General features: G+C 54.9%; 1 protein-coding gene across 5 annotated transcripts in view; it reads left to right on the top strand.

Moving 5' to 3' along the window:
- The window catches only part of NHSL3 (NHS like 3), a 29,286-nt gene extending 7,217 nt beyond the window's left edge, over positions 1–22,069 (top strand). For 2 of the 5 annotated variants that reach the window (XM_074376920.1, XM_074376918.1), the window contains exons 2-8: positions 15,349–15,519; positions 15,606–15,661; positions 15,984–16,107; positions 16,696–16,812; positions 16,896–19,433; positions 19,531–19,598; positions 19,858–22,069. In XM_074376920.1, the coding sequence (XP_074233021.1) occupies positions 15,349–15,519; positions 15,606–15,661; positions 15,984–16,107; positions 16,696–16,812; positions 16,896–19,433; positions 19,531–19,562 (3,038 nt within the window). In that variant the 3' untranslated portion in view covers positions 19,563–19,598; positions 19,858–22,069. Of the gene's footprint in view, positions 1–4,459; positions 4,667–10,938; positions 13,493–15,348; positions 15,520–15,605; positions 15,662–15,983; positions 16,108–16,695; positions 16,813–16,895; positions 19,434–19,530; positions 19,599–19,857 lie in introns of those variants that run through there. The other 3 variants (XM_074376921.1, XM_045514624.2, XM_074376919.1) reach the window with 3 other exon arrangements.
- The last annotated feature ends 119 nt before the right edge of the window (positions 22,070–22,188 follow it).

Below are 22,188 nucleotides of genomic sequence, written 5' to 3'. Positions count from 1 at the left end.
AGGGTGCAGAAGAGACTTGAAGCTGGACAGGGTATGCTTTCCTGGCTACCCTCTTGGGTAGGGCTATCTCAGTGTCCTTAGCCTGGGGCCTGGACTGATATGATGTGGGCAGGGCTCCCTCTGCTGTGGGACACATCCAATGGGGGAGTGGCTTCCACAGAGGAGTCTGGGTCCACCTCCTCCAGGCCCCTCTGAAGGGATGAGCATTGTCTGCCTTGGGTCCAAATGGGAGAGGAAGGGGTCTCACTAATTTATTGCACAAATACTTATTAAGTATTTACTATTAGTAATAAGTACCTACTATGTTCCAGACCCTGTCCTGAGGGTAAATGAAAGACAAGGTCCCAGTCCTCATGAACCTCACAATTTGAGGCAGGGTGGCAGACACTGAACAAGTAATTAAGGGTCAAGAAGTGTGACTAAGGAGGGAACAGAGTAACCCCAGGTGGGGATCAGAGACAGCTTCCCCATGAGGTGATACCTGAGCTAAGATGGAAGGATGAGGGGAAGCTGGGGTGGAGGGATTTGCAGAGCTGGAGTTAGGCAAGGCTCCTGCTGGGGGCTGGGACCTGCTGGCTGTTGGGTTCTTTGGGGCACAGGAATTGCCATACTTCACTGTTCCAAACACCCTGAGGGCAGGAGCCATGTTGACAGACTTTTCCCTCTGCACTGCCCAGCACAGGGCCTGGCCCTAATTGGCTTTGGGTGGTAGGTGCGTGATCTGATATGGGCCTCCAGAGCATGGACATCTCCAGATGCTGGGCACTCAGAATGGATGGCCTGAGATGTCACAGGGGGCCCTCATGTCACATACACATGGGCCACTGAGTTCCCGAGGAGGAAGTGGCTTGCTCAAGGCCACACGGTGTTAGAGGCAGAACAGCAGCCCACCCCTGCCAGGCTGACCTCAGCTTCCCTACTCCTTTGTTCTAACTTCAAATGGAAAATCCTTTCCCAGAGAGGTGCCTCTACCAGGGGTGGGATGAGAGGAGCAGGAAGCCAAGAAGGCCTCATCCATCCCCTCCCTTACTTCCGTCACCTTCAGGAACCTGTTCCAACAGCCTCTCCCTCTCCCCCTCCACGGAGGCCCAAATCCCCACCTGTGGCACACGGCCCAGGTTCTCTTGGAAACCCCCCTCAGGCTGGGGGGTCCTCCCCCCACCCTACTCTCTCCCTCTCCTGCTCCTGAAGCAGGGCTGCCAGCAGGGTCTGCTGCACTGGGGCAGCTATACCTTGTGGCCGGCAAATCTGTACTCTGGTCTGCAGAGGGCAGGGGTAGAACCTCCCATCGCCTACCTGCCCCTGGGAAATTCCCTTCTTCCCAAACCTTCAAAGCTGTCTCAGCTGCTCCTGGCCTGTCACATGCTGAAGAAAACGCATGAGAGGAGGCACTGTATATTGTTCAGGCCGCAGTGAGTGTGGCGGGGTGGGGAGAGCAGGTATACACACCTCCACCTCCCATCTGCAGACCCCATGGCCACCTCCAACCCTGTGGCTGACTCGGGGAAGGAAGTTGGCGGAAGTAACTTCCTTGGGCAGGAGGGTTGAACTCCTTGTCCAGCTCTCCCGTTATCATACTCCCTGGACTCTGTGCTTTTGTGTTCCACTGTCCTGGGGGCCGGTTCATCAAAGGCTGCCAGCTGCATTCACAGAGTGCTCTGTGGGGGCATGGAGGGGCGATAGCTCAGCCTCCCAGGAGGTTAAGCCCCAAATCTTCTGGCAAAGTGCATGCTGCCCGGGGGCTGCTGGTGGGATCTAGTCCAAGTAGAGCCTCCTGCCTGCTTAAGGACACCCTCTCCTCCAAGCCCCTAGCCAAGGGAAGCCTTTACTGGTCTCCAGGAGAGTCAGGAGACACTCAAGCCCTGCCTTTTGGTTCCAGGAGTTCTGGTCTGTATGTCTTCAGTACCGCCTACTTCTTCCCACCAGTCCTATCCCAGGCTCTCCCATGCTCTTGGCAGTAGGCTTCCTCCTGGATCCTGGAGCAAGCACAGCCCTTGTAGTGAAGGAATGTAAGACTGGGAGAGTGCCTTGGACTCTCGTGCCTGTGCCTGTTCACCTCCATCAGTACTTAAGTGCCATCATCATCACTTCTGCCAGTTTCTGTTTAATACCTACTATGTGCCAGGTACTGTGCTGAGCCTGGGGTTACTAAGGGGAGTGAGAAGATCACTGCCCTTGGGGAACTTGTTTTCTGGTTGGAAAGGGAGACACCAAAACAAACACCTGTCTTGAGACAAGTGCTGGGATGTGTTACACAGGGTGCTGGGGAGCCCTGAGGTGTGATCAGTACTGTATCTGAGGACAGCACTAATGCCTGGGAGCGCTGAGAACTGAACTGGACCAGGGGCAAGGAAGACACTATGGAGGAGGACACTGCTGAGCAGGGCCTTGAGGACAGGCAAAGGTGGAAGAGGAAGGAGCATGTGTGAAGGCCCCGAGATGTGCACTGGGGAGTGGCATGCAGTTCTGTGTGGCTGGTGCTCTGAGAATGAGAGGGCTGTGGTCTGAGATGAGGCTGAACTGGTGGGTGGGGGGCTCCTGCAGGGCCTCCTGCTACCCTCCAGACATCCTTCTAAGCTCTTTGTATGCCTGTCCTCACTCAGTTCATGCCAAAGGATTTGGACTTTACCCTTGCATGTCTCTCTGCTTCCCTATACCATCTTTCCCCTTTATGGGCCTCAGTTTCCCCATCTGTAAATTAAGGGAATTGGCTAGCAGATCTCTGAGGTCTCATCAGACTGTGACACTAAGACCCTCTTCTCTGTGCAAAGCAGGGAGCCTGGTGCACACAGTGTGGTATACAGTGTATGCTCAATAAGTATTTCCTGGGTATATGAATAAAATACCAGCTCCTCAGGGACTGCACTGTTCTCAACCTCGGTCTCTTAGCAAGAGATGGGCCTCAGGGAGGGTGTGACTTCAACTCTCCTATTTTGCAGGGAGGGAGCAGGATGTCTTGGAGCCTCTGGGCATAAGAGGCAGTGTGCTATAGTGGAGGGGCTTGCCTAGGTGGCAGAAAGGATGACCATAAGGGGATTAGAACTGAAGGCTGTGGACTCCCAGCCCAGCATGCTCTCTCTCTCTCCACCATGCTGCCTCTGGTTGGAGAGACAGGGTAGTGATGGTAAAGATAAGTCATTGCCCAGTGTGAGGGGCCCTGGGCAGGTCCCTGGATACAAGACACTTGTGAGGACATAAGGGTGGGGGCCTCGGGCAGCCTGGAAGGCTTTCAGAAGGGGTGAAACTTAGCTTGCTTTGAAAAACAAAGACTTGTACAAGGAGAGATGAGAGAGAACTCCACAGATGCACGTAGACATGGGTGGTTCCACGTATGTTTACCTATATGCTGCATTACTTACACATAGACCCCCCGCCAATGTAGATATGGGCATATCAACAACAAACAACTGCACAGTCATACTGATACACAAAAGCACATGCAATTACACAGTCTTATAGACACATTTTCACTTACATGCACACTTACATGTAACAGGCAGGCTGTTACAACTCAAATACACAAAAATCAGTGATATTAAAAAAAAAAGTCAATGATATTCAGCCACCTTGAGAGAGATGGTCACAATTATATAGGCAGATACACAAAAGTACACATCCAGATCTATATAAACAGACTCAATTAAATGGATACAGACATGCAGTCACATGTAGATGATTATACGGAGAGGAACCCATAGGTTCAGGGTCACAGATACACAGCTATATAGCCACATTCAAGCACACAATTACAAATGCCCAATTACATGCCCTCCTTCAAGGTCTTGCAGAGGCATAGATAAAGTGGAGGGGTGGGTAGCCTGGAGCAGTGAGTACTGGAGTCAGTCTGGGTTTGAGTACTGGCTCTGTAGCTTAATGCTATTTGGCTTTGAGCTAATCAGTTGACTTAATGAAACCTCAATTTTTCCATCTGTAAAATGGGGATGGTATAAGTACCTCCCTCACAGAATTATTTTGTGGATGAAATGAACTAATTCATGAAAACAGTTATAACAGTGCCTGGCACAAAGCGCTATATAAAAGATGCTGTTATTAATTTGAATACTATTACTGCAGAAATAGTCAGATAGATAATTGTACACACAAGCAGAGACAGGAGATATACAGACAGACACATAACACTCACAGGGTGGCGGTTGGTGGGCCCTACCAGCAGCAAGGCTCCGTAACTCGCCTGTCTGGAGCCTGGGCCCCTTGTTCTCTTGGTTCCACTGCAGATCTCAGAGGCAACCCCTGAGTTGGGGGAGCGAGCGATCAGCCAGCCCCACCTGGACAGGCCCGGCCCTTCCCAGAGCGCTCTGGGCGGGGCGGCTCAGCAGGTCTCCCAGGTCCTAGGAGGGGTGGAGCCTATGGGACGTGCGCCAGGCCCCGCCCCTCCTCCTGCCCCGCCCCCGCCCCGGCCATTGGCTGCAGAGCTCGGGGGCGTGGCCGAGCTGGGGCTGGGGGCGCCTGCGGTGGCCGCCCGCGCTTCTCTCTGCCTCCCTCCTGTGGCTGCGGGCCCGGCGGCCGGGCTGGTTGGGCTGCGCTAGGGTTCCCGCGCCGGCTCCCGCGCCCACCATGGGCAACTCACACCACAAGAGGAAGGCCCCCAGCGGCCCCCGGGCCCGCAGCTTCTGGCGGTTCGGGCGGTCGGCGAAGCGGCCGGCAGGTAGGGGCTGGGGGTGGGGGCGGGGCAGGCGGGGAGGAGGGTCTCCCTGCCGCAGCCGCCGCCGCGGGTGCTGCCCCCTCCCGGGGCTTGATGGGTGTGAGTGTGGGGGGCCGGGAATCCCCCGCACAGACCCTAACCCTCACAGGCACACAGAAACAGGTACGCAAAAATACCCACGGACGGGCACACGTACATGTTCACAATTTACACAGTCACATGCACAACACCCACTCATATGTACGGCCATGCAGACACAATCACATACATATTCACACACACACCATCGCTGTGGGACGTACAGATCCTGAGACACAGGTACATATACCTGTGTATAAGGTTTACACAGCCACACGAACTACACCACACGCGCAGATTTAGACACAATCGTACACATCAGTCATGCAGGTACAGTTGCCCAACGTCTTAGGCACATATATGTACACACAGGTTCAAAACTGCATGACCAACTAGACACACAGGCTCAAAGACAGACCCTAAAGCACTTATACACACACACATTCACGCACACTTGTTCCCCAGGCTTTAACCCCCACGGACTGAAAGTTTGCAGGAGGGAGGGGAGACAAAGGTGGAGGGGAGAAGCAGGAAACCAGGGGCTGGAGACTCGGGCCGCCTCCATCTGGCGTGATCGGGAGTCGGACTGGTTCTCTGGGCTCCCTCCCCACCCCCATCCGCGTCGCCACTGCCTCTCTCTGTACCCTTTCCCCCCACCCGCGGTCCCCGTGGTCGCTGCCGCATCTCCCCCCTTTCAGTGCAGCCACCGAGCTGGAACGCAGCCTTTCCCGGCGTGCTGCGGGATCCCTCCGCGGGTCACATTCCATCCTCCAAGTCAGGGGGGAGGGGGCAGAATGGGGAAGGCCTCCAACCCCAGGGCTGGGAGCCAGGATTTCTGGTTTTCCCCAGGGAGTGTGGTGATTCAGGGTATCCCCGGGTACCAAGGGGTGTTGGAGGAGGAGTTGTCGGGGGTGCCTAGTTCTCTCACCTGGTGAAGCCAGACATAGGGTAGGGGCAGGGTGGGGGATCCACTCCCCAAACCACAAGATAAAGGATCTCCAACAGAGTCGGGTATCTGTTGGTCTTTGGGAGTGAGAGAATCCTGAAGAAGGTGGCTTGGGGGAGCTCCCTGCTGTGGTGGGAGAATCCACTGTTGTCTTCCCAGGATGGCCCACATTCCTAGAGGTTCGGAATTAAGCCTGATCTCATCCCTCCAAGCAGGGGGCAATAGACAGGGCCTAGGCTGGGAATTATGGGGTCTGGGTTCTCAGTGCGGCTCCAGCTCCGGTATGGGCTCTGTGACCTTGAGCAGATTGCTTTTATTTCCCTGCACCTCTCTGGCTCCTAGAGGGGGCCTGTCTGCGAAATTAGGGCAGCATAGCTTAGGTGACTTCTTGGGACCCTTACCGTTCTGGCTAGTCATTTCATGGATAGAGATTAAGGTCTAGAGAAGGTAGGTGGGCTTGTCCAAGGTCATCGTGTGCAATGGTTTGAAGAATAATCATGATTATTAGGAAAAGGGTTAATTAAGTTCTGTACACTCTCTGAGATTCCTCAGAAGGTGGGTTGATAAGAGACTCCTGGACCTTCCAGTCATCTCCCTGTCGCAGCAATCCCGAAATCTGGCTGTGCCCACCTGTCTCTCCTCTTGAAATCTGCATGGGGGTGGGGTGGGGCTGGGGCTGGGGCTGGGGCTCTTCATCTGCCCTCACATGGCCAGTCTAATCTCATGGTTTCCTGAGAACCAACTGTGGGTCCAGACTTGTGACCATTTGTGGTGGGGGCGAGAGAGATTAAGAGGTCTGTGTTTACAGAATCTGCTCACTGGCCCTTGCGGAAGACGCATGGGGCTTCTAGCACCCCTTGTGCTTTTCCAGTTCCTGCTGCAACTCAAGGGTCAACCAGGCTTTAAAGGTGTTCCTAAAACCAGAAAGCAATGTCAAGGCAACACAGAAGAAAGTGCGGGGGCTGGAGAATAGTCTAGATTATATATTAAAAGACTTTTGGGTTGAGGTCAGTTTTAGAAAACTGGGGAGCTGGTCTTAATTTGGTCTTTGAATTAACGATAGGGTTGGAACTAGTCCTAAATTGTTGATTAAATGAGAGAACCTGGCCAGGGATGCATTTCAACTCTGGGGTATGGTCAAGAGCAAAGGCATGGAGTTGAGACAGAGTATGGAGGTTGGAAAGAAAAGTAGTTGAGGCTTCTTCCTTGTGCTTGGGAGGAGAAAAATTTCCATTGTGAATGAAAACTTCAATCCTTTTGGTTTTACTTACGCTGAGGATTCTAAGGCTTTCCTGGACTCAGCCTCTGCTGTCACAGGCCCAGGTATGGGACTTGGGCTTGAGAACTTACTCATTTGATTAGTCTGTGAAAGGATAGGGGAGAGAATGCAAGGCAAGCAGGGAGGGCTGGTGACTACAGGCCATAGGGAGCCAGTGAAGGTGTTTGAGCAAGGGAGGAACTGACGAAAGTAGTGTTTTAGGAAGATGGCAGGTGCACTCAGGACAGGCTGGCGGGGTGGGGCGGTGAGAGTAGAAACTCATAGAACTGTCTGGAGGCTGTTGCAGTAATCTAGGGGAGAGGTGATGAGGTGAGGGCTGGGGACAGGGTGAGGGCTGTGGGAGTGGAGAGGAGTGGCAGCTGCAGAGACACTGTGGAGGAGGTGGGAGAAGTGATAGGACCTGGGATTAATCAGATGTTCAGGATAAGGGCTAGAGAGGGCTGCTTGGCTTAGGGATGGTAGCAGATAATACAGAGATAAACCCTGTGCTAAACCCTTTACATTGATGAATTCATTTGTCGTCCAACAGTCTTACAAGCTAGAAGCTATTATTCTCCCCATTTTACAGATGAGAAAGCTGCAGCTCAGAGAAGTGACATCTCTTGTCCAAGGCCACTCAGCAAGGTTACCAAACAGGGATTCAAACCCAAGCCTGTCAGATTCCAAAGCCTGTGCTCGTCATCATTGTAGGGATAGATGGGTTTTCTCTTATGATGAAGGGGCCTGCATGTCCTCTGGGCAAAGAAAGCCTGAGGCCCTGAGGGATTTGGACTGTGTAGAGAGCACACGTGGAGGAAGCACTGTGGTGGAGGGGGCGGAGGAGGGGTTGAGGACTAAACATTGAAGCCCCCAACAGCTCAGAGAGGGAGCAGGTGGGCAGTGGGAGGGGAAAAACCAAGATTCAAGGAAGAGTTGTTCGATCCTATGTTACAAATACCCTTAGACCACAGACAAGGATGAGGGTGGATGGGGAGAGGTCTCCCCACTGCTGGAAAGACACCGTAACCTGGTTGGGATTGCTTGGCCTTGGCTCTCAGGCATCCTACTCAACCCTCCCACTCCAGTCCAGCTGTGGGCTTGGTCCTGGGAAGTTAGGGGATTGGTGGAGGATGTAAATTGGAAGTTCAGGGAGTACCCCTACCACTCTGCCCTCCTCCTGTTCCCATGCATTATACTGTCAGGTTTACACACATTGCCCTCCTCCTAGTAGGGTTTATTGTTCCCACTTTGCAGATGAAGAGATTGACTAAGTCATTGGTGGAGTCAGACTCCCCTGCCTCTGGGCTTGAAGTATCAGGGGCCACAGCTGGGGGAAGGCCTGCTCCTGTTACCTCCACTGCCCCCTTTCTTCCTATGTCTCCTCCCATTTATTAGGGTGGGGAGACCTGTTACCAACTGTATGTCTAGACTTGCTTGTGGGAACCCTGGGCTTTCAGATAAGGCACTGGCCCAGCCCTCTCTGGTCTGAGGGATCTGAGATAAGCTGAACCCCCTTGTGCCCCAGGCCCTGAGCAAAGAGTGGGACCACTGCCCTCGTTCTAGGGGCAGAGTCATGCATGCTAAGGGCTCTTTAAAGATCATCTCTCCTACCCTCCCACCTCACAGATGAAGAAACTGAGGCCCAGAAGAAGGCAGGGCCTGGCTCAGGATCATGCTGCAATTGAGGGGCAGTGAGAGCTCAGGCCTAGCACTCCTGACTCCCAGGCAGCGGGATGCCTGATCTGGGCTCTGAATTCCCTTTCCTCCCAAACAGGGGTGTTAGGGCTGCCAGACAGGACTAGGCCACTGAGGAGCTGATACTGGAGCTGATGTTAAGTGTCCCTTATCAAACCTTATCTTAACAATGGTTCTTAACTCCACTTGAGATTTGAAGAGCACTCCGGAAGTGGATGGGCTAGGAGGCCTCTGGTGGCATGGGAAGAACATGATTTTGGCAGCCAGTCGGAGCTGGGCTCACATCCCGACTACCATTGCTAGCTGTGTGACCTTAGGCAAGTCACTAACCCTAGGGGAGTGTCTCTGTATGGTGAGGAGGATTTAGTGAGACCATGTGTGTCTCAGTTGGCACTCAGATCCTGGAGAGGCAGAGGCTCCTGATGACGACAGAGACTTTGTGTTTACACTTGGTTGCGTGGCTTTAACTTTCAAAGGCACTCTATGAGGTGGGTATTAGTCCCACTTTACAGATGAGACTGTGGCCCTGAGAGGCTGGTTCGTTTGTCCAAGGCCTGGAATCCAGACCTTCTGACTCCCAGCCTTTTTCTCTCTTGACTTTATGGTGGCTGCCTCTCCGGCATCTATAAAATGAGGATAATCATGCCTTGAAGGAACAAAGGAAAGAGCTTTGGAAAGTCAGAATTGCACGCTGGCCGAAAGAGATTATTATGTCATTGTCAGTAACAGATACTGACCCGGAAACTCATTATGACATTTATTAATATCATGGTAGCTAATTCCTCCCTGTGTTACTGCCCGTTCCCCCAGGCGCCTGTGGGAGGGGATCCTCCCCTCCCTGTCCCAGGCACTCCCTGCCCCCCAATATTTACCGTAGAACCGGCCTGTCAGCTCTGCCCTGGCCAGGGTGGGGCTTCACACTGAGAAAAGGAAGGACGGAGATTCCCCTTCTGCACAGATGGGGTGCAGAGCTCCCCCACTTTGGGCAGGGACTGAGGTTGGGACCACCCCTCTGACTCCCCACCCCCTTAATTTCCTGAGACTTAGGATCACTAAGGCATTTGGAGTGAGACCCAGGTTCGAATGTGGGCTTGGTCACTTCCTCATTGGGTGACCTTGAGCAAGTCACTTTCCCTCCAGCCTCCTTGTGCTCATTTGTAAGAAGGGAACGCACACCTACCTCTCAGGTTTCTTGTTCTGCGAGACTGTAGAAGAGAAAGTTTTTGAAAATTGGAAAGTGCCTCCACCTGAAAGTTATGTCCACTTTCCTTTGTCTTGCCCCTAAGAGAATAAAATCTATGCGTGCTCTGGTTTCTGCTCCTATGGGAAGACTCTGGCCCCCTCTGGACCTTGGTTTGTCCACCTGTAGGACAGTGAGGGGTTGAGACTTAGGGTCTCCAAACACCCTGCCTCCTGGCTCCTGAGCGAGGCCACCTGGGCAGCTGAGCCCTCCCCCTTCATTCCTCTCTCCTGAGTCAGGCCGGCCTGGCTGTGGGTGCGCCGCAGCCCCCGCCCCTTGCTCTGGAACAGGACAGGTTGAGGCCTCACCCGGTGCAGGATGTTGCCAAGACTTGTGTACACATGCACACATCCGCATGTGGCCTTAGACAGCAGGGGGCTCCCTCCATCATTCCTTCCTGTCCCCAGGCTCAGGAAAGCCCCAGAGTGGTGATACATGTACCTGCCTTCATGTACACATAGCCACCCAGTAGGGCCCTGTGTGCGTCTGTGCATTGACACTCATGTGCACGGAGGACGTGGACTAGGGAGACGTGGGTGTGCTTTGTGGACGTGACCATGAGAGCACCCACCTGGAGGGATGGCCCAGTGGGACATTTTGGAGGTGTGTGCCGCACATCTCTGCTGGGGAGCTGTCGCTAAGCTCCTGAACTTGCAGGTGTGCTTCCTGATGTGCCCTGTGCCTTGGGAGGCGTGGCCGGGGAGGTGGGCAAGGTGTGTTCTCTGATCCTGAAGCCTCCTCCCCAGCGCAGGTAGGGGAGGCCGAGGCTGCAGCTGCATGGTGAGCCTCAGCACCAGGCTGCACCTCTGGACTTTGCCGGGCAGGAAGTCCTGGAACACTCCATGTGGCCTTGGGCAAGGTCCTCCTGCTCTCCGGGCCTTAGTTTCTTTGTGAGGTGCCTGCCCTCCACCTGAGACCCCAGTTGCTGAGCCTCTCCCCCAAACATGCCACAGGTGTGTAGACCTGTGCCTGGGGTGTCTCAGAGAGGGCCTGGCTCTGGCCTAGCCTTGGGTGGGTAGGGGGAAGGGTGTTGCTGGGGGAACCAGATGTTATCAAGTGTGAGAGCCTTGGATCTGGCTGGGGAATTTGCAGCTGTGGCCCTGACTGCCTGCTATGGGCCTGGGACCTTGAGCTGATGTTCCCCGTCCCCTGACTTAGCAGAGCTCAGCCCTTAGTTTCGCTGGTTGAGGTAAGCTGAGCATGGCTGTATCCTGCATGGTTGAAGGCTCCACTTTTGGGGCCAGCCACAGCGTGGGAAGTCACCCAGCTTTCTGAGCCTCATAGACCCATGGTCAGTTACCAGGAGAGTATCTTCGAGTACCCGCCTCGAAGTGCTGTTGTCAGATCTGTGAGGGCAGAGACTGCCTTCCACCAGTTCCTGGCAAAGTGCCTGGCATGAATTAATCAGCCTACAAGTGTCAGTCTACTGTTCTTTTCCGTTTGAGTGGGACTAATAAGAAGGGTGGATGAGTCTGGCCTACGAAGGAGGGAAGAGGGGACAATGTGGTCAAGAAGCCTCAAATTTGCAGGGATGATATAGGGTCATTCAACCCTTCTTCAGAGGAGAGATCAGGTTTGTAGCTGGCACAGTGGACAGAACATGGCTTTTGGATTTAAGTGGGTCTTGATTTCAAATGTTGCTCCCCTATTTACCAGCTTTATAATGCTTGCCCTCTCTGGTCTCCATTTCCTAATCTGCAAAATGAAGATAAAAGTGCCTACTTCTTAGGAGTGGTGTTTAGATTTCAGTCATCTGTGGATATATACCATCCAGCCCCACAGAATTTTCTCCAGAGAGCCAGGGCTCGGCTGTCTGCATGAGTGGTCCCTGAGAAGTGGCTCAGCAACGGGGAAGGACCAGCAGAACGGTCTTGCAGGGTGGGAGCCACTGCGAATTCTTAGATCGCTAGGGACTCGGAGAGAGAAGGGCGCTGTGAGAGAGGGGTGTCCTCAGGTGAGCTTGGGGGACAGCACTTCCAGTTCACAGGCCTTCTCGTCCACTGTCTCAGCTACTCTTCGGAGTTGCCAGGGGGAATCTCTTTTAACACTGTCAATACCCAGCTTAACCTTCACTATTGACCTCCTGGAGCTTTTTAAATAAAATCCAGACTCTGCCAAGGCCCTACCTGACCTACCTCCTGCCTCTTCTCATGTCCTGCCATTCTCTCCTTTGCTTACCACGTTCCAGCCACACTGGCCTCCTCTCTGTTCTGGGAAGCCCACCACGCCTGCCTCAAGGCCTTTACATTGCTGCCTCTTTCTAGAAAGCTCTGTGCCCAGCACTTGCCCTAGCTGGCTCCTTCTCGGGTCTCAGTTCCAGTGGCCTTTCTTTGATGCCCCCTAAAGGCACCTACTTCCTGTCACAGCTCCTCAGCCCTCACTATCTAAAATTATTTTGCTGGTTTATCTAATTCATGTATTCATCAAATATTTATTGAACACATAGTATTTGCCAGACACTGATTTAGACACTAGGGATATACTGGTGAACAAGATGAAAGCTCTCCGCTAGCTGTAGCCCTTAGTACTAATTTAATAAATATCTGCTGATTAAATGAATGGATACAACAGTCTTATAGAGGAGTTATTGGCCTTGTTTCCATATGAGGTCATGACTTGTGTGTGATGGAGCTGGATTTGAACCTGGGCCTGACTTCCCTCCAAGTACCTTCCTCCTGCCCCCAGTCTTACTGCCCTCATCTCTGAGCTGTTTCTTGGCTCATTCTGCTCTGCCTGGTGATCCAACAGAGTCACTGAGGCACAGAATGAGGCCAATGGGAAGAATCCTGGGGTGGAGGAGCATGAGGTCTGCACTGAAGGCCTGTCTCTGTTGTGTGACCTTGGAGAGTTTACACATTACCAAAGTGGGAAAAATAATCCTTTGGAAAATCTGGGGCTGAACCTACACATGAGGGGTTATTAGCACCAGCCACTGTGAGTCTACTCTGGGCATCTCCTTGGCTTCCCAGCCAGCACTGTGTCCTGGGCTGGCTTCTACTCCTCCAGGGACCTCTGCCAGTGGCCTTGCCATCCCTGCCAGGAGTCCTGGGCTTCTGCTTGGCTGCTCCATGCTCTGAGCTCCTTCCCCAGGGAATCATCCTTACCAGCCAGGAGGACAGCAGGGGTGGGCACCTTGCCAAGTCTAGTCTAGCAGCTTTTCCACCTACCATCTGGCAGCTGAGACCCCTGCCTTAGCTTTGGCTCCTGACTGCTTAGAAAAGGACTCAGGCACAGGGGTAGTGGGTTGCCCCTGGAATTATATCTTTGAAACTCCTAGAGGTTCTCCAGAGACTCTGGGCCTCAGTTTCCCTGTCGGAGTCTGGGAGGGTTTGTGCCCATGCAGGACACTCGAGGGGCGGGGTCGGTGGATGGGCGGGATCAGCGCTGAAGGTAGGAGGAGGACCTGGAGAGCAGCCCCTCCCCCTCGTCTGCCTGGATCCGGCGCTCTGCAGTTGGTCGCAGACTCATCCCCTTCGCGCTCGGTCATGGTGAAGGCGTCACCCGGCGTTCTGGAGAGGTCGAAGTAGGGGACGATCCGAGTGGCGCCCGCAGTCATGGTGGTGTTCCTGGGCCGCCACCTCCCGGCGCTCCTCGGCCTTTTCAAGAAGAAGGGTGAGTGGGTGTGGCTGGGGGAAGATGAGGGATCCCTGACACCCCCATTTGCCAGACTCTTCTGTAGAATGGGGGATCAAGGACGGGGAAGGTAAGGGGGTGGGGGATGGGGGCCAGTAATGAGGCCAGACTCCTGTCCGCGGTGGTGCCTTTGTCCAGCTGCTTTCCCACTGCCTTTGTCTGATCTCTTGTTTGGAGGATGGCTCCAGGTGTCTGACCTTGAAGCCCGCAGTCCTCCGGCAGGACTGCTTTCCTCCAGGGGTACCCACACTTTACTGAGTACATTCCAGTACCTCAGTTCCAAGAGGTAGGGGACCCCCTCCCAATTCAGCTCAGTGTGTGGGGAGGATGGGATGTGGGGAGCAGGGTAGAGAGGAAAGTAGTACCCCTGGAAGTTGGGGGTGGAGCAGATCAGCAAACACATGTTTAGAGACCTGGGGGTGAAGTTTTGGTGGGAGGGGCCTATGCCAGCTTCCTTCTAGGAACTGGGCTTTCAGGCCTGGAGTAAGATGTGGGGGTCAGAGGACCCCCAGGTTGAGTGGAAAACTCGGGTTTAGTCCTGGTTCTGACTCCGATTTGCTGGGTGACCTTAAGCAAGAACTTTGAGCTTGTTTTTGGAGTTGTAAATTCATGAGATTAGGGAGATGGTCCCTGAGAAACCTCCTAGCTCTGACTTTGTGGGATTCCTGAGGATTCCCTGGGCAGGAGCTTGGCTGTTGAAGAATGGGCTGAGGACCGAGGACAGGGCAGGCCAGGTGTCAGCTGAAGACCAGGATCTTGGGGCGTGGCCGTTTAAAGGGCTTGTTTTGTTCCTGTCCTTCTACAAGGTGCTGCCAAGGTCACATGACCCTCCCAGAGCTTTTGCTTATGCTGTGGGTTCCATTTAAAGGGGGTCTGGAGCTGCAAAGTGCTGACACAGCTCCCTATTCCTAGGGTTGGATGACCAGCTCCTCCATGGGCGGGGCCTGTAATAAGATCCTTTGTAATGGATCTCTTGGCTCCTCTGTGCCAGGGGCCTGGGCCTCCAGGAGAGGGGGATGCCTGGGACTGTTCCCCCAAGAGAGGCTGGGGCTGCCTCATCTGGGAGTGGAGGGGCCCAGATCCCTTTTCTCCCCTCCCCTGCCTTTCCTTCCACTAAGGGACAGCCACATGGGTGAGTAGGGGACCCAAGAGACCATATCCTTGGTTTGGTCCATACCCCAGGACTTCCTGGGAATCTGGTTATGACCCTTGCTAGTGCCCACCCATTCCTAGTGTCCCGTGGTGTCTTTTTCTTGGACCTGGGCCAAGGGGGTGTACAAAAAGATGGGTTGTTTTCCTGTAAAGTTTTCGGGATCTGGAGACAAGAGGAATGTATTTGTTATGGGCTCTGTGTACACTGGGGTTCCTTGCATGGGGCCCTGAGTGACAGTTGTGTGTATATTTGGCTACTGTTTGCGTCTATACAGAATGGGGATTGTGGGTATCGTGTGTACACCTGGGGGCTGGGCGTGCTCTGGTGCGGGTACACAGATGTGGTTATACTTGGATGCTGTTTGTTTGTATACATATTGAAGCCTGGGGGTCTTGTGTGGATATCTGATGGGCATATGGGCCTTGGGTATGGTACCCTTTGTGGGGTGTGGTGCTCAGATAAATGTATCCTTGGATGTAGTTTGTGTATGTACTTGGGGGTTGTGTGTGTTGAATGTATACCCTAGAACTGTGTCCTGAGTAGAAGGGGAAGTGGGTGTTGCATGTATGTGCAGGTGCCCTGTGCAGTCTGGGGACTGTGGATGCCCTTGTTGTGGGGCCTGTGCATCCCCAGGGCCCAGATGCCTTTGGGCCTCACTTTCCTTCCTCCTCCATCCCACCAGGTTCTGCCAAGGCTGAGAGTGACAAACGTCTAAGTGTAGGGCCCGGCCAGGGGCCAGTATCTGTAGTGGATGAGCACCAGGACAATGTCTTCTTCCCCAGTGGGCGACCACCTCACCTGGAAGAGCTGCACACGCAGGCCCAGGAGGGGCTTCGTTCCCTACAGCACCAAGGTAACTTCTGCCTCCTCCCCTCCAGTGCTGCTCTCAGCTCCTAAGGTCTGGTGCCTTGCTCAGTACACCATTCTGGTGTCTTCCAGAAAAACAGAAATTGAACAAGGGTGCTTGGGACCATGGAGACACCCAGAGCATCCAGGTGAGCCCTGCCCCCAGCTCAGTCCTGACTCTACCCTTCCCTCCCTGGTGATCTCAGGCAAGTTTGTCTTTGCAGCCTTCTGGAACTGTTTCCTTTCTGTATCATGAAGGGCTAGACTAGATGCCCCCTGAGGGCTGGTCCAGGATTGTTCTAGCTGATGCCTGCTCAGTACTAGGTGACAATGGTGTGGGGGTGGGAGGAAAGGGAGGTGAACCTGGGTTAAAATTTCCAAAGGGGAGCCTGAGGAGGCAAGGGTAAGCCCCACTCACACCTCTAGGGTGGTTCTGGGTCTGAGGCCAAGGCCTGATCCTTCTCCCAACAGTCCTCCCGGACCGGGCCTGATGAAGATAGCATCTCCTTCTGCAGCCAGACCACGTCCTTCACGGCCGAGAGCTCCACGGCAGAGGACGCTCTCTCTATCCGCTCTGAGATGATCCAGCGCAAAGGTGTCTGCTTACCAGCTGGGATTCTTGCACAGGGGAGAGGGGTGGTGGCCACCATCTGGGTCCCAGCACCTGCAGCCTCCCCTTTTCCTCCTAATCTAGTGTTTCCCAAGGCTCTGTGACTCAGTGAATTCAGGAAATATAGTACCCTATGTCCTCCTGGAGATTCATGATGAACATTAACTGAAAAGCAGGCCAGTTAAGAGTTGGGAAACCTGGGTTTGAGCCTAGTGTTACTATTTACAGCTGTGTGATCTTGGGCCAACCCTTAACCTCTGTACTTCTGTTTGATGTTCTATAAAAATGAGGATAGAATACTTACCTTACTGGAATGAATGCCAAGTGCTTAGCATGCTAACACACAATAGGTGTTTGCCAAATGGAAATTACCATTATAGACCTAGTAAAGCCTTCCAGAAGGCTTGCAGAAAAGAAGTATGTAGCTTTGTTTAACCTAGCTTTGCCCATGCTTACTTGACTGTGGAAATCTTTTTTCGCAGAGCTCTTTTTAATATTCTATAAAAGTAGCGCTCTGCAGAATTTGCCCCGAGACCTGCTCTAACAGTTTCTCTCCTCTGGACTGGCCCCTAGGCTCCACCTTCCGACCCCATGACTCATTTCCCAAATCATCTGGAAAGTCAGGGCGGCGTCGGCGGGAGCGGCGGAGCACTGTGCTGGGACTGCCACAGCATGTGCAGAAGGAACTCGGTGAGCCCCCGATGTGGAGGTGTTGGGTGGGGAGCCCTGGCCAACCCCTCTGCTGACTCCCACGTCTTCCCTGTCCGGTCCAGGCCTGCGGAACGAACGTGAGGCTCCAGGTACTCCTCGGCCTCCTGGTCCACGGGAGGCCGTACGCATCCCCACAGTGGATGGCCGCCCGGCGGGAGTAGCCACAGGGCCAGGGGCCAGGGTGTCCCTGCGGGCGCTGGAGGCAGAGGCAGAAGCTGGTGCTGAGGCAGAGGCCATGCTACAGCGCCACATCGACCGTATCTACCGGGATGACAGCCTTGTGGGCCGGTCCACGGGGGCCCGGCCCTTGCCACTGACCCGGCCCATGTCCCTAGCAGTGCCGGGACTGACAGGAGGGGCAGGGCCGCCGGAACCCCTGAGCCCGGCCATGTCCATCTCGCCCCAGGCCACCTACTTGTCGAAGCTGATCCCGCATGCTGTGCTGCCACCTACAGTGGACGTGGTGGCCCTGGGCCGCTGCAGCCTGCGCACACTGAGTCGCTGCAGCCTGCTCTCAGCCAGCCCAGCCTCTGTCCGCTCACTGGGCCGCTTCTTCTCAGCCTCCAGCCCGAGGCCCCGCAGCCGCCACCCTTCCTCCTCCAGTGACAACTGGAGCCACTCCCAGTCCTCTGAGACCATCGTATCTGACGGCTCCACTCTCTCCTCTAAGGGTGGCTCTGAGGGCCGGCCGGAGGGCTCTGTGGCCAGCAATAGCGTGGTGCCCCCTCCCCAGGGGGGCAGTGGGAGGGGCTCTCCCAGCGGGGGCAGCACTGCTGAGGCCTCGGACACCATCAGCATTCGGAGTGGTGGGCAGCTGTCTGGCCGCAGTGTGTCCCTACGTAAGCTGAAGCGGCCCCCGCCACCTCCCCGCCGGACCCACTCGCTCCATCAGCGTGGCTCAGCAGCACCTGATGGGCCCTTGGGATTGCCCCCCAAGCCCGAGCGGAAGCAGCAGCCACAGCTGCCCCGGCCGCCCACCACGGGCGGGTCAGAAGGGATGGGGGCAGCACCCTGTCCATCCAACTTAGCAGGTAGCTGGGTGCCTGGCTTGTCTCCAGCTGGTTCCCGGCGCCCCCCACGCTCCCCAGAACGGACACTCTCACCCTCCAGTGGATACTCGAGCCAAAGTGGTACCCCTACCCTCCCTCCCAAGGGTCTAGCAGGGGCTTCTGCTTCCCCAGGCAAGATCCAACCCCCTAAACCAGAGCGTGTCACTTCCCTCCGATCTCCTGGGGCTTCTGTGTCCTCCTCTCTCACGTCTCTCTGTTCCTCCTCCTCTGATCCAGCCCCCTCAGATCGTTCTGGTCCACACACATCAACTGCCCTGGGTGACAGGTTCGTCATACCTCCTCACCCCAAGGTGCCTGCACCCTTCTCCCCACCTCCCTCAAAGCCCAAGAGCCCTAACCAAGCTGACCCTGCTCCAGCTGCCCTGGCTGTGATCCCTGGGCCCATCTCTACCACTGCTGCCAGTCCTGAGTCCCTACCCACTCCCCAGGTATCCCTGACCCCACCTAAGGCTTCTCCTGTTGCCTCCAAAGCCCCGTCACCCCCACCATCCCCACCCCCATCTTATCATCCACCCCCACCACCCACTAAGAAGCCAGAGGTGGTTGAGGAGGCCCTGTCTGCCCCAGAGACTACTGAGGAGTCCCTCCAAGATCCCAACTGGCCCCCACCCCCACCTCCTGCACCGGAGGAGCAGGACCTCTCCATGGCTGACTTCCCTCCACCAGAGGAGGCCTTTTTCTCTGTGGCTGGCCCTGAGCCTGAAGGCCCTTCACAACCCTTGGAGCCCCCTTCAGCTACTATCTCTTTCCAGAGCCAGCCCTGTGATACCCCAGACCCTCCTCCAGCTCCACCAGCCCCACCTCCTGCTGGTTCTGTCACAGGGCTTCTGGCCAAGGCTCCTCGAAAGGAACCAGTGGGCTGCAGCAAGGGTGGGGGGCTCCCCTGGGAGGATGCTGGTGCACCCCTGGTCACGCCCTCACTCCTGCAGATGGTTCGGCTGCGCTCTGTGGGCGCCCCCACAGTGGCTCCAAATCCAGCATCAGGGCCATCACCCCCCCAGAAGCCACTACGAAGAGCCCTGTCAGGGCGGGCCAGCCCAGCACCTGCCCCCTCCTCAGGGCTCCATGCTGCTGTGCGACTCAAGGCCTCCAGTCTGGCGGCCAGCGTGGGCCCTGTGAGTGCCCAGCCCAATGGACCACCTGAGGCAGAGCCACGGTCCCCTGCCTCTACGGCCAGCTTCATCTTCTCCAAGGGCACTAAGAAGCTGCAGCTGGAGCGGCCTGTGTCCCCTGAGGCCCAGGCTGACCTCCAGCGGAACCTGGTAGCTGAACTACGGAGCATCTCAGAGCAACGGCCACCCCAGGCCCCAAAGAAGCCACCTAAGGCTCCCCCGCCCGTGGCCCGCAAGCCCTCTGGGGGAGTCCCCCCACCCCCCTCCCCCTGCTTTCCTCGGGCTGAACCCCTTACTGCTCCTCCTACCAACGGGCTCCCTCATGCAGAGGACAGGACTAAGGAGGAGCTGACAAAGAATGGAGGTGTCCTGCAGCTGGTGGGCCCAGAGGAGCAGAAGCTGGGCCAGCCCGGCTCAGGTACAGTGAGCAGCAGTAGGGTGTGGGTCCCATCACTGGTCATGGGAAATAGGTATCAGAAGTCCTGCCACTAGGGATTTGCTTTTGGATCTTTCAGATTTTTCTGGTCTCGGTGCCTGGGAAGGGTGACCTGTCACCTCTGATGAGCTACAGTGAAGGAGCATGGTGTGTGGAGCTTTGGAATCAGACCTACTAAGTTTGAATTCCAACTTTGCCATTTTATCTACTCACCCTAGCCTCAAGTTCCTCACTGTAATGTGTGGGGCAGTGATATGTTATAGTGGCAGAGGGAACATTTGTGAAATGTCTAGCCCAGTGCTGTTGGCATGGTCAATAAAGTGAGGGGTGAGGATGTGCCCTGGGCTCTTAGTGGCCAAAACCAAGCTGGGAGGCCCCTTGTTGAGTATCTCTTTTCCCCCCACAGACCCACAGAAAGAGTTGGTCTGACCACCAGGCACCTTGCTGGCACTGCTGACCCATCCCAGGAATACAATCTCAGGGACCTGAGTGGCTCCAAGGATGAGAGGATAACGGTGGACACTTAACCTAATAGAGAGGACGCCTGCAGCCTTAACCTCCACGGCCTTCGATATTTATGCAAGCCTGGTATTGATCCTGCCCTCCAAGTCATCCAGCTCTCATGCCTTTTCCCGAGTGGATTCATCTCTGGCAGCTGCAGCCTCAGTCTTGGCCTTAGCCTCATCTTGAAGGAGGTAGCTGGTGGGAGTGGGTGGCTGCGCCCCCTGCTGGCCTCAGGGCCACAGAGTTGGGAACAGAACACCTCACTTGAGTTAAAATTTTTTCTTTTCTTTTTCATGTCCAAATCATGCACATACTGTAGTCCAGAATCAAAGCACTTTTGAAAAGTGGCTGCATGTCCATCCTCCAGGGCCCATGAAACCACATTCTGAGGGCCTGTTTACATGGCAGCAGCATCAGTCCCCAGCAGCCAGCCCATGGCTGGGACTGATCTGTCCCCCTCCTCTGATCCACTTTGCTCCTTTTTTTCAGTTCTTGGAGGTGGGCAAATCATTGTATTCCCACAGGCTTCTCCAGGCTGGAGGCAGAAGTGGGGCTGTGGAATTCCAAAGCACAAAAGGTGTAGTGGGGGCATTAGCCTTTCTGTGCCTCAACGTACCACCACCCACCCTCCTGCCTTCCAGTTCTGCCAGGTGCTCCACGCGGGAACAGGAAGTGGGAGTCTGCCAGGTCCCAGATGCATCGGGGAGAAAGAACCAGAGGGGAGGTTCGCTCTGTCCTCAGTGAGCAGAACAGAGTAGGGAGTCATCTCAGTGGGCACTTGGCCCTGTTTCACTTCATCAGGTTGGGGTGGGTGGGCACGACTCTTCAGAGGCAGAAGCCCATGGTCCATGGCAAAGCTGGGTGGGTCCCTTTCAGCTCAGCAGAAGTCCTGCGGACCTGGATGCAGGGGTGGGTCTGGCAAGGAAGAGCTTATTTGGGCAGTGGGCCCAGACCTGGCCCTATGGGTTTCATTCTCTGGCCTTTCTTTCTGCTCCGTGCATGTCCTTTCAGCACAGGTGGCTCCACTGGGGGAGCTGATGCTGAGTGACATGGATGGCAAGCCAAAGGTACATTCTGTTCCAGACTCTTCCCCTAGTCAGTGAGGGGGCACTCTGCTCCCACAGGCAGACTGGGTGGTTGCCCCCTAGACATCAGCCTCTGCTACTCATCCCTCCTCCAGGAATTTCAGTGACCTTTCCATTTTCAGCCTGTGCCACTTATCTAGGTAAGCCGGCTTTCCCACTGGCCCCAGTGGCTCCACGGGGGTGGCCCTAGTGCCTCCTTCCACTGCAGCGTGGCTGCCACCAGGACCACCCCTTCTGTCTTGATCCTCTTTTCTCAATAGTGACTGGGGCTTGAGCCTGGCATGGAACCTCGCTTTTAGCTGCTTCTCCTCCACCCAGGAGAGAGGTTGACCCCTTCCCAGTACAAGAGCTGGGGACAGGGGGAATGTGGTCTGAGAACCCAGGTAGCTCTGGCTCTCTCACTAGTCTCTTCTTCCTGTCGTTATAAACCAGTGTTCTTCTCTGCCCTTTGGGTAATGGAGAGCTGCTGCTGGGTATGCGCTGAGCCTGCCCAGTGAGTAGGGGAAAGAGGACAGTTAGTTAGTAAGCAGTGCTCAGCTCAGAGCTCCTGACTCAACCCCCTGGGAACCGGGAACCAGGACCAGGCCAAAGCTTCTGTAACACCAGGCCCTGGCAGTAGCCTAGAGCTGCTGGAGGTGGGAAGGAGCCCACCTTGTGTCTTTCCCTCCCCTCCTCGTGTTATTTGAGCTCCTTATCTTCACTTAGAATCTTCTGAGCTTGTTTCCCCACTGGGTGGGACAGAGTACAAGGAGAAAGGAGGATCTCCAAGAGGCAACCCTTCTTTGTCCTCTGGGATAAATGAGCTTGACCTAGTGCACATGGAGAGACCAAAAGCCTCTGATTTTTAATTTCCATAAAAATGTTAGAGAGAGAAGTATATATATATATATATTTCTTTAAATTTTTGAGTCTTTGATATGTCTATACAAACAATCCATTTCCTCTGCCCCAAAGCCGGAGTGAGACACATGGACAAGCTCTGTGTGGGTTTCATTCAAAGGTGTTAATTAATTAAATGATTAAAACTTGGCTGTGGCTGCTGCTTCTTAATGGGGAGGGACAGGGCAGTGGTCTGGGCCCACGTTTAGAAGGGAAAATGTTCTGGACCCCAAAGTGAGCCTCTTCTGTTTAACATTGCTAAAGGGAAA

This window comes from Camelus bactrianus, chromosome 13 (assembly GCF_048773025.1).
Source record: "Camelus bactrianus isolate YW-2024 breed Bactrian camel chromosome 13, ASM4877302v1, whole genome shotgun sequence".
Lineage (NCBI taxonomy): Eukaryota > Metazoa > Chordata > Mammalia > Artiodactyla > Camelidae > Camelus > Camelus bactrianus.
The sequence above is the reverse complement of the archived record's forward strand: the minus strand, read 5'-3'. Positions and strand labels throughout refer to the sequence as shown.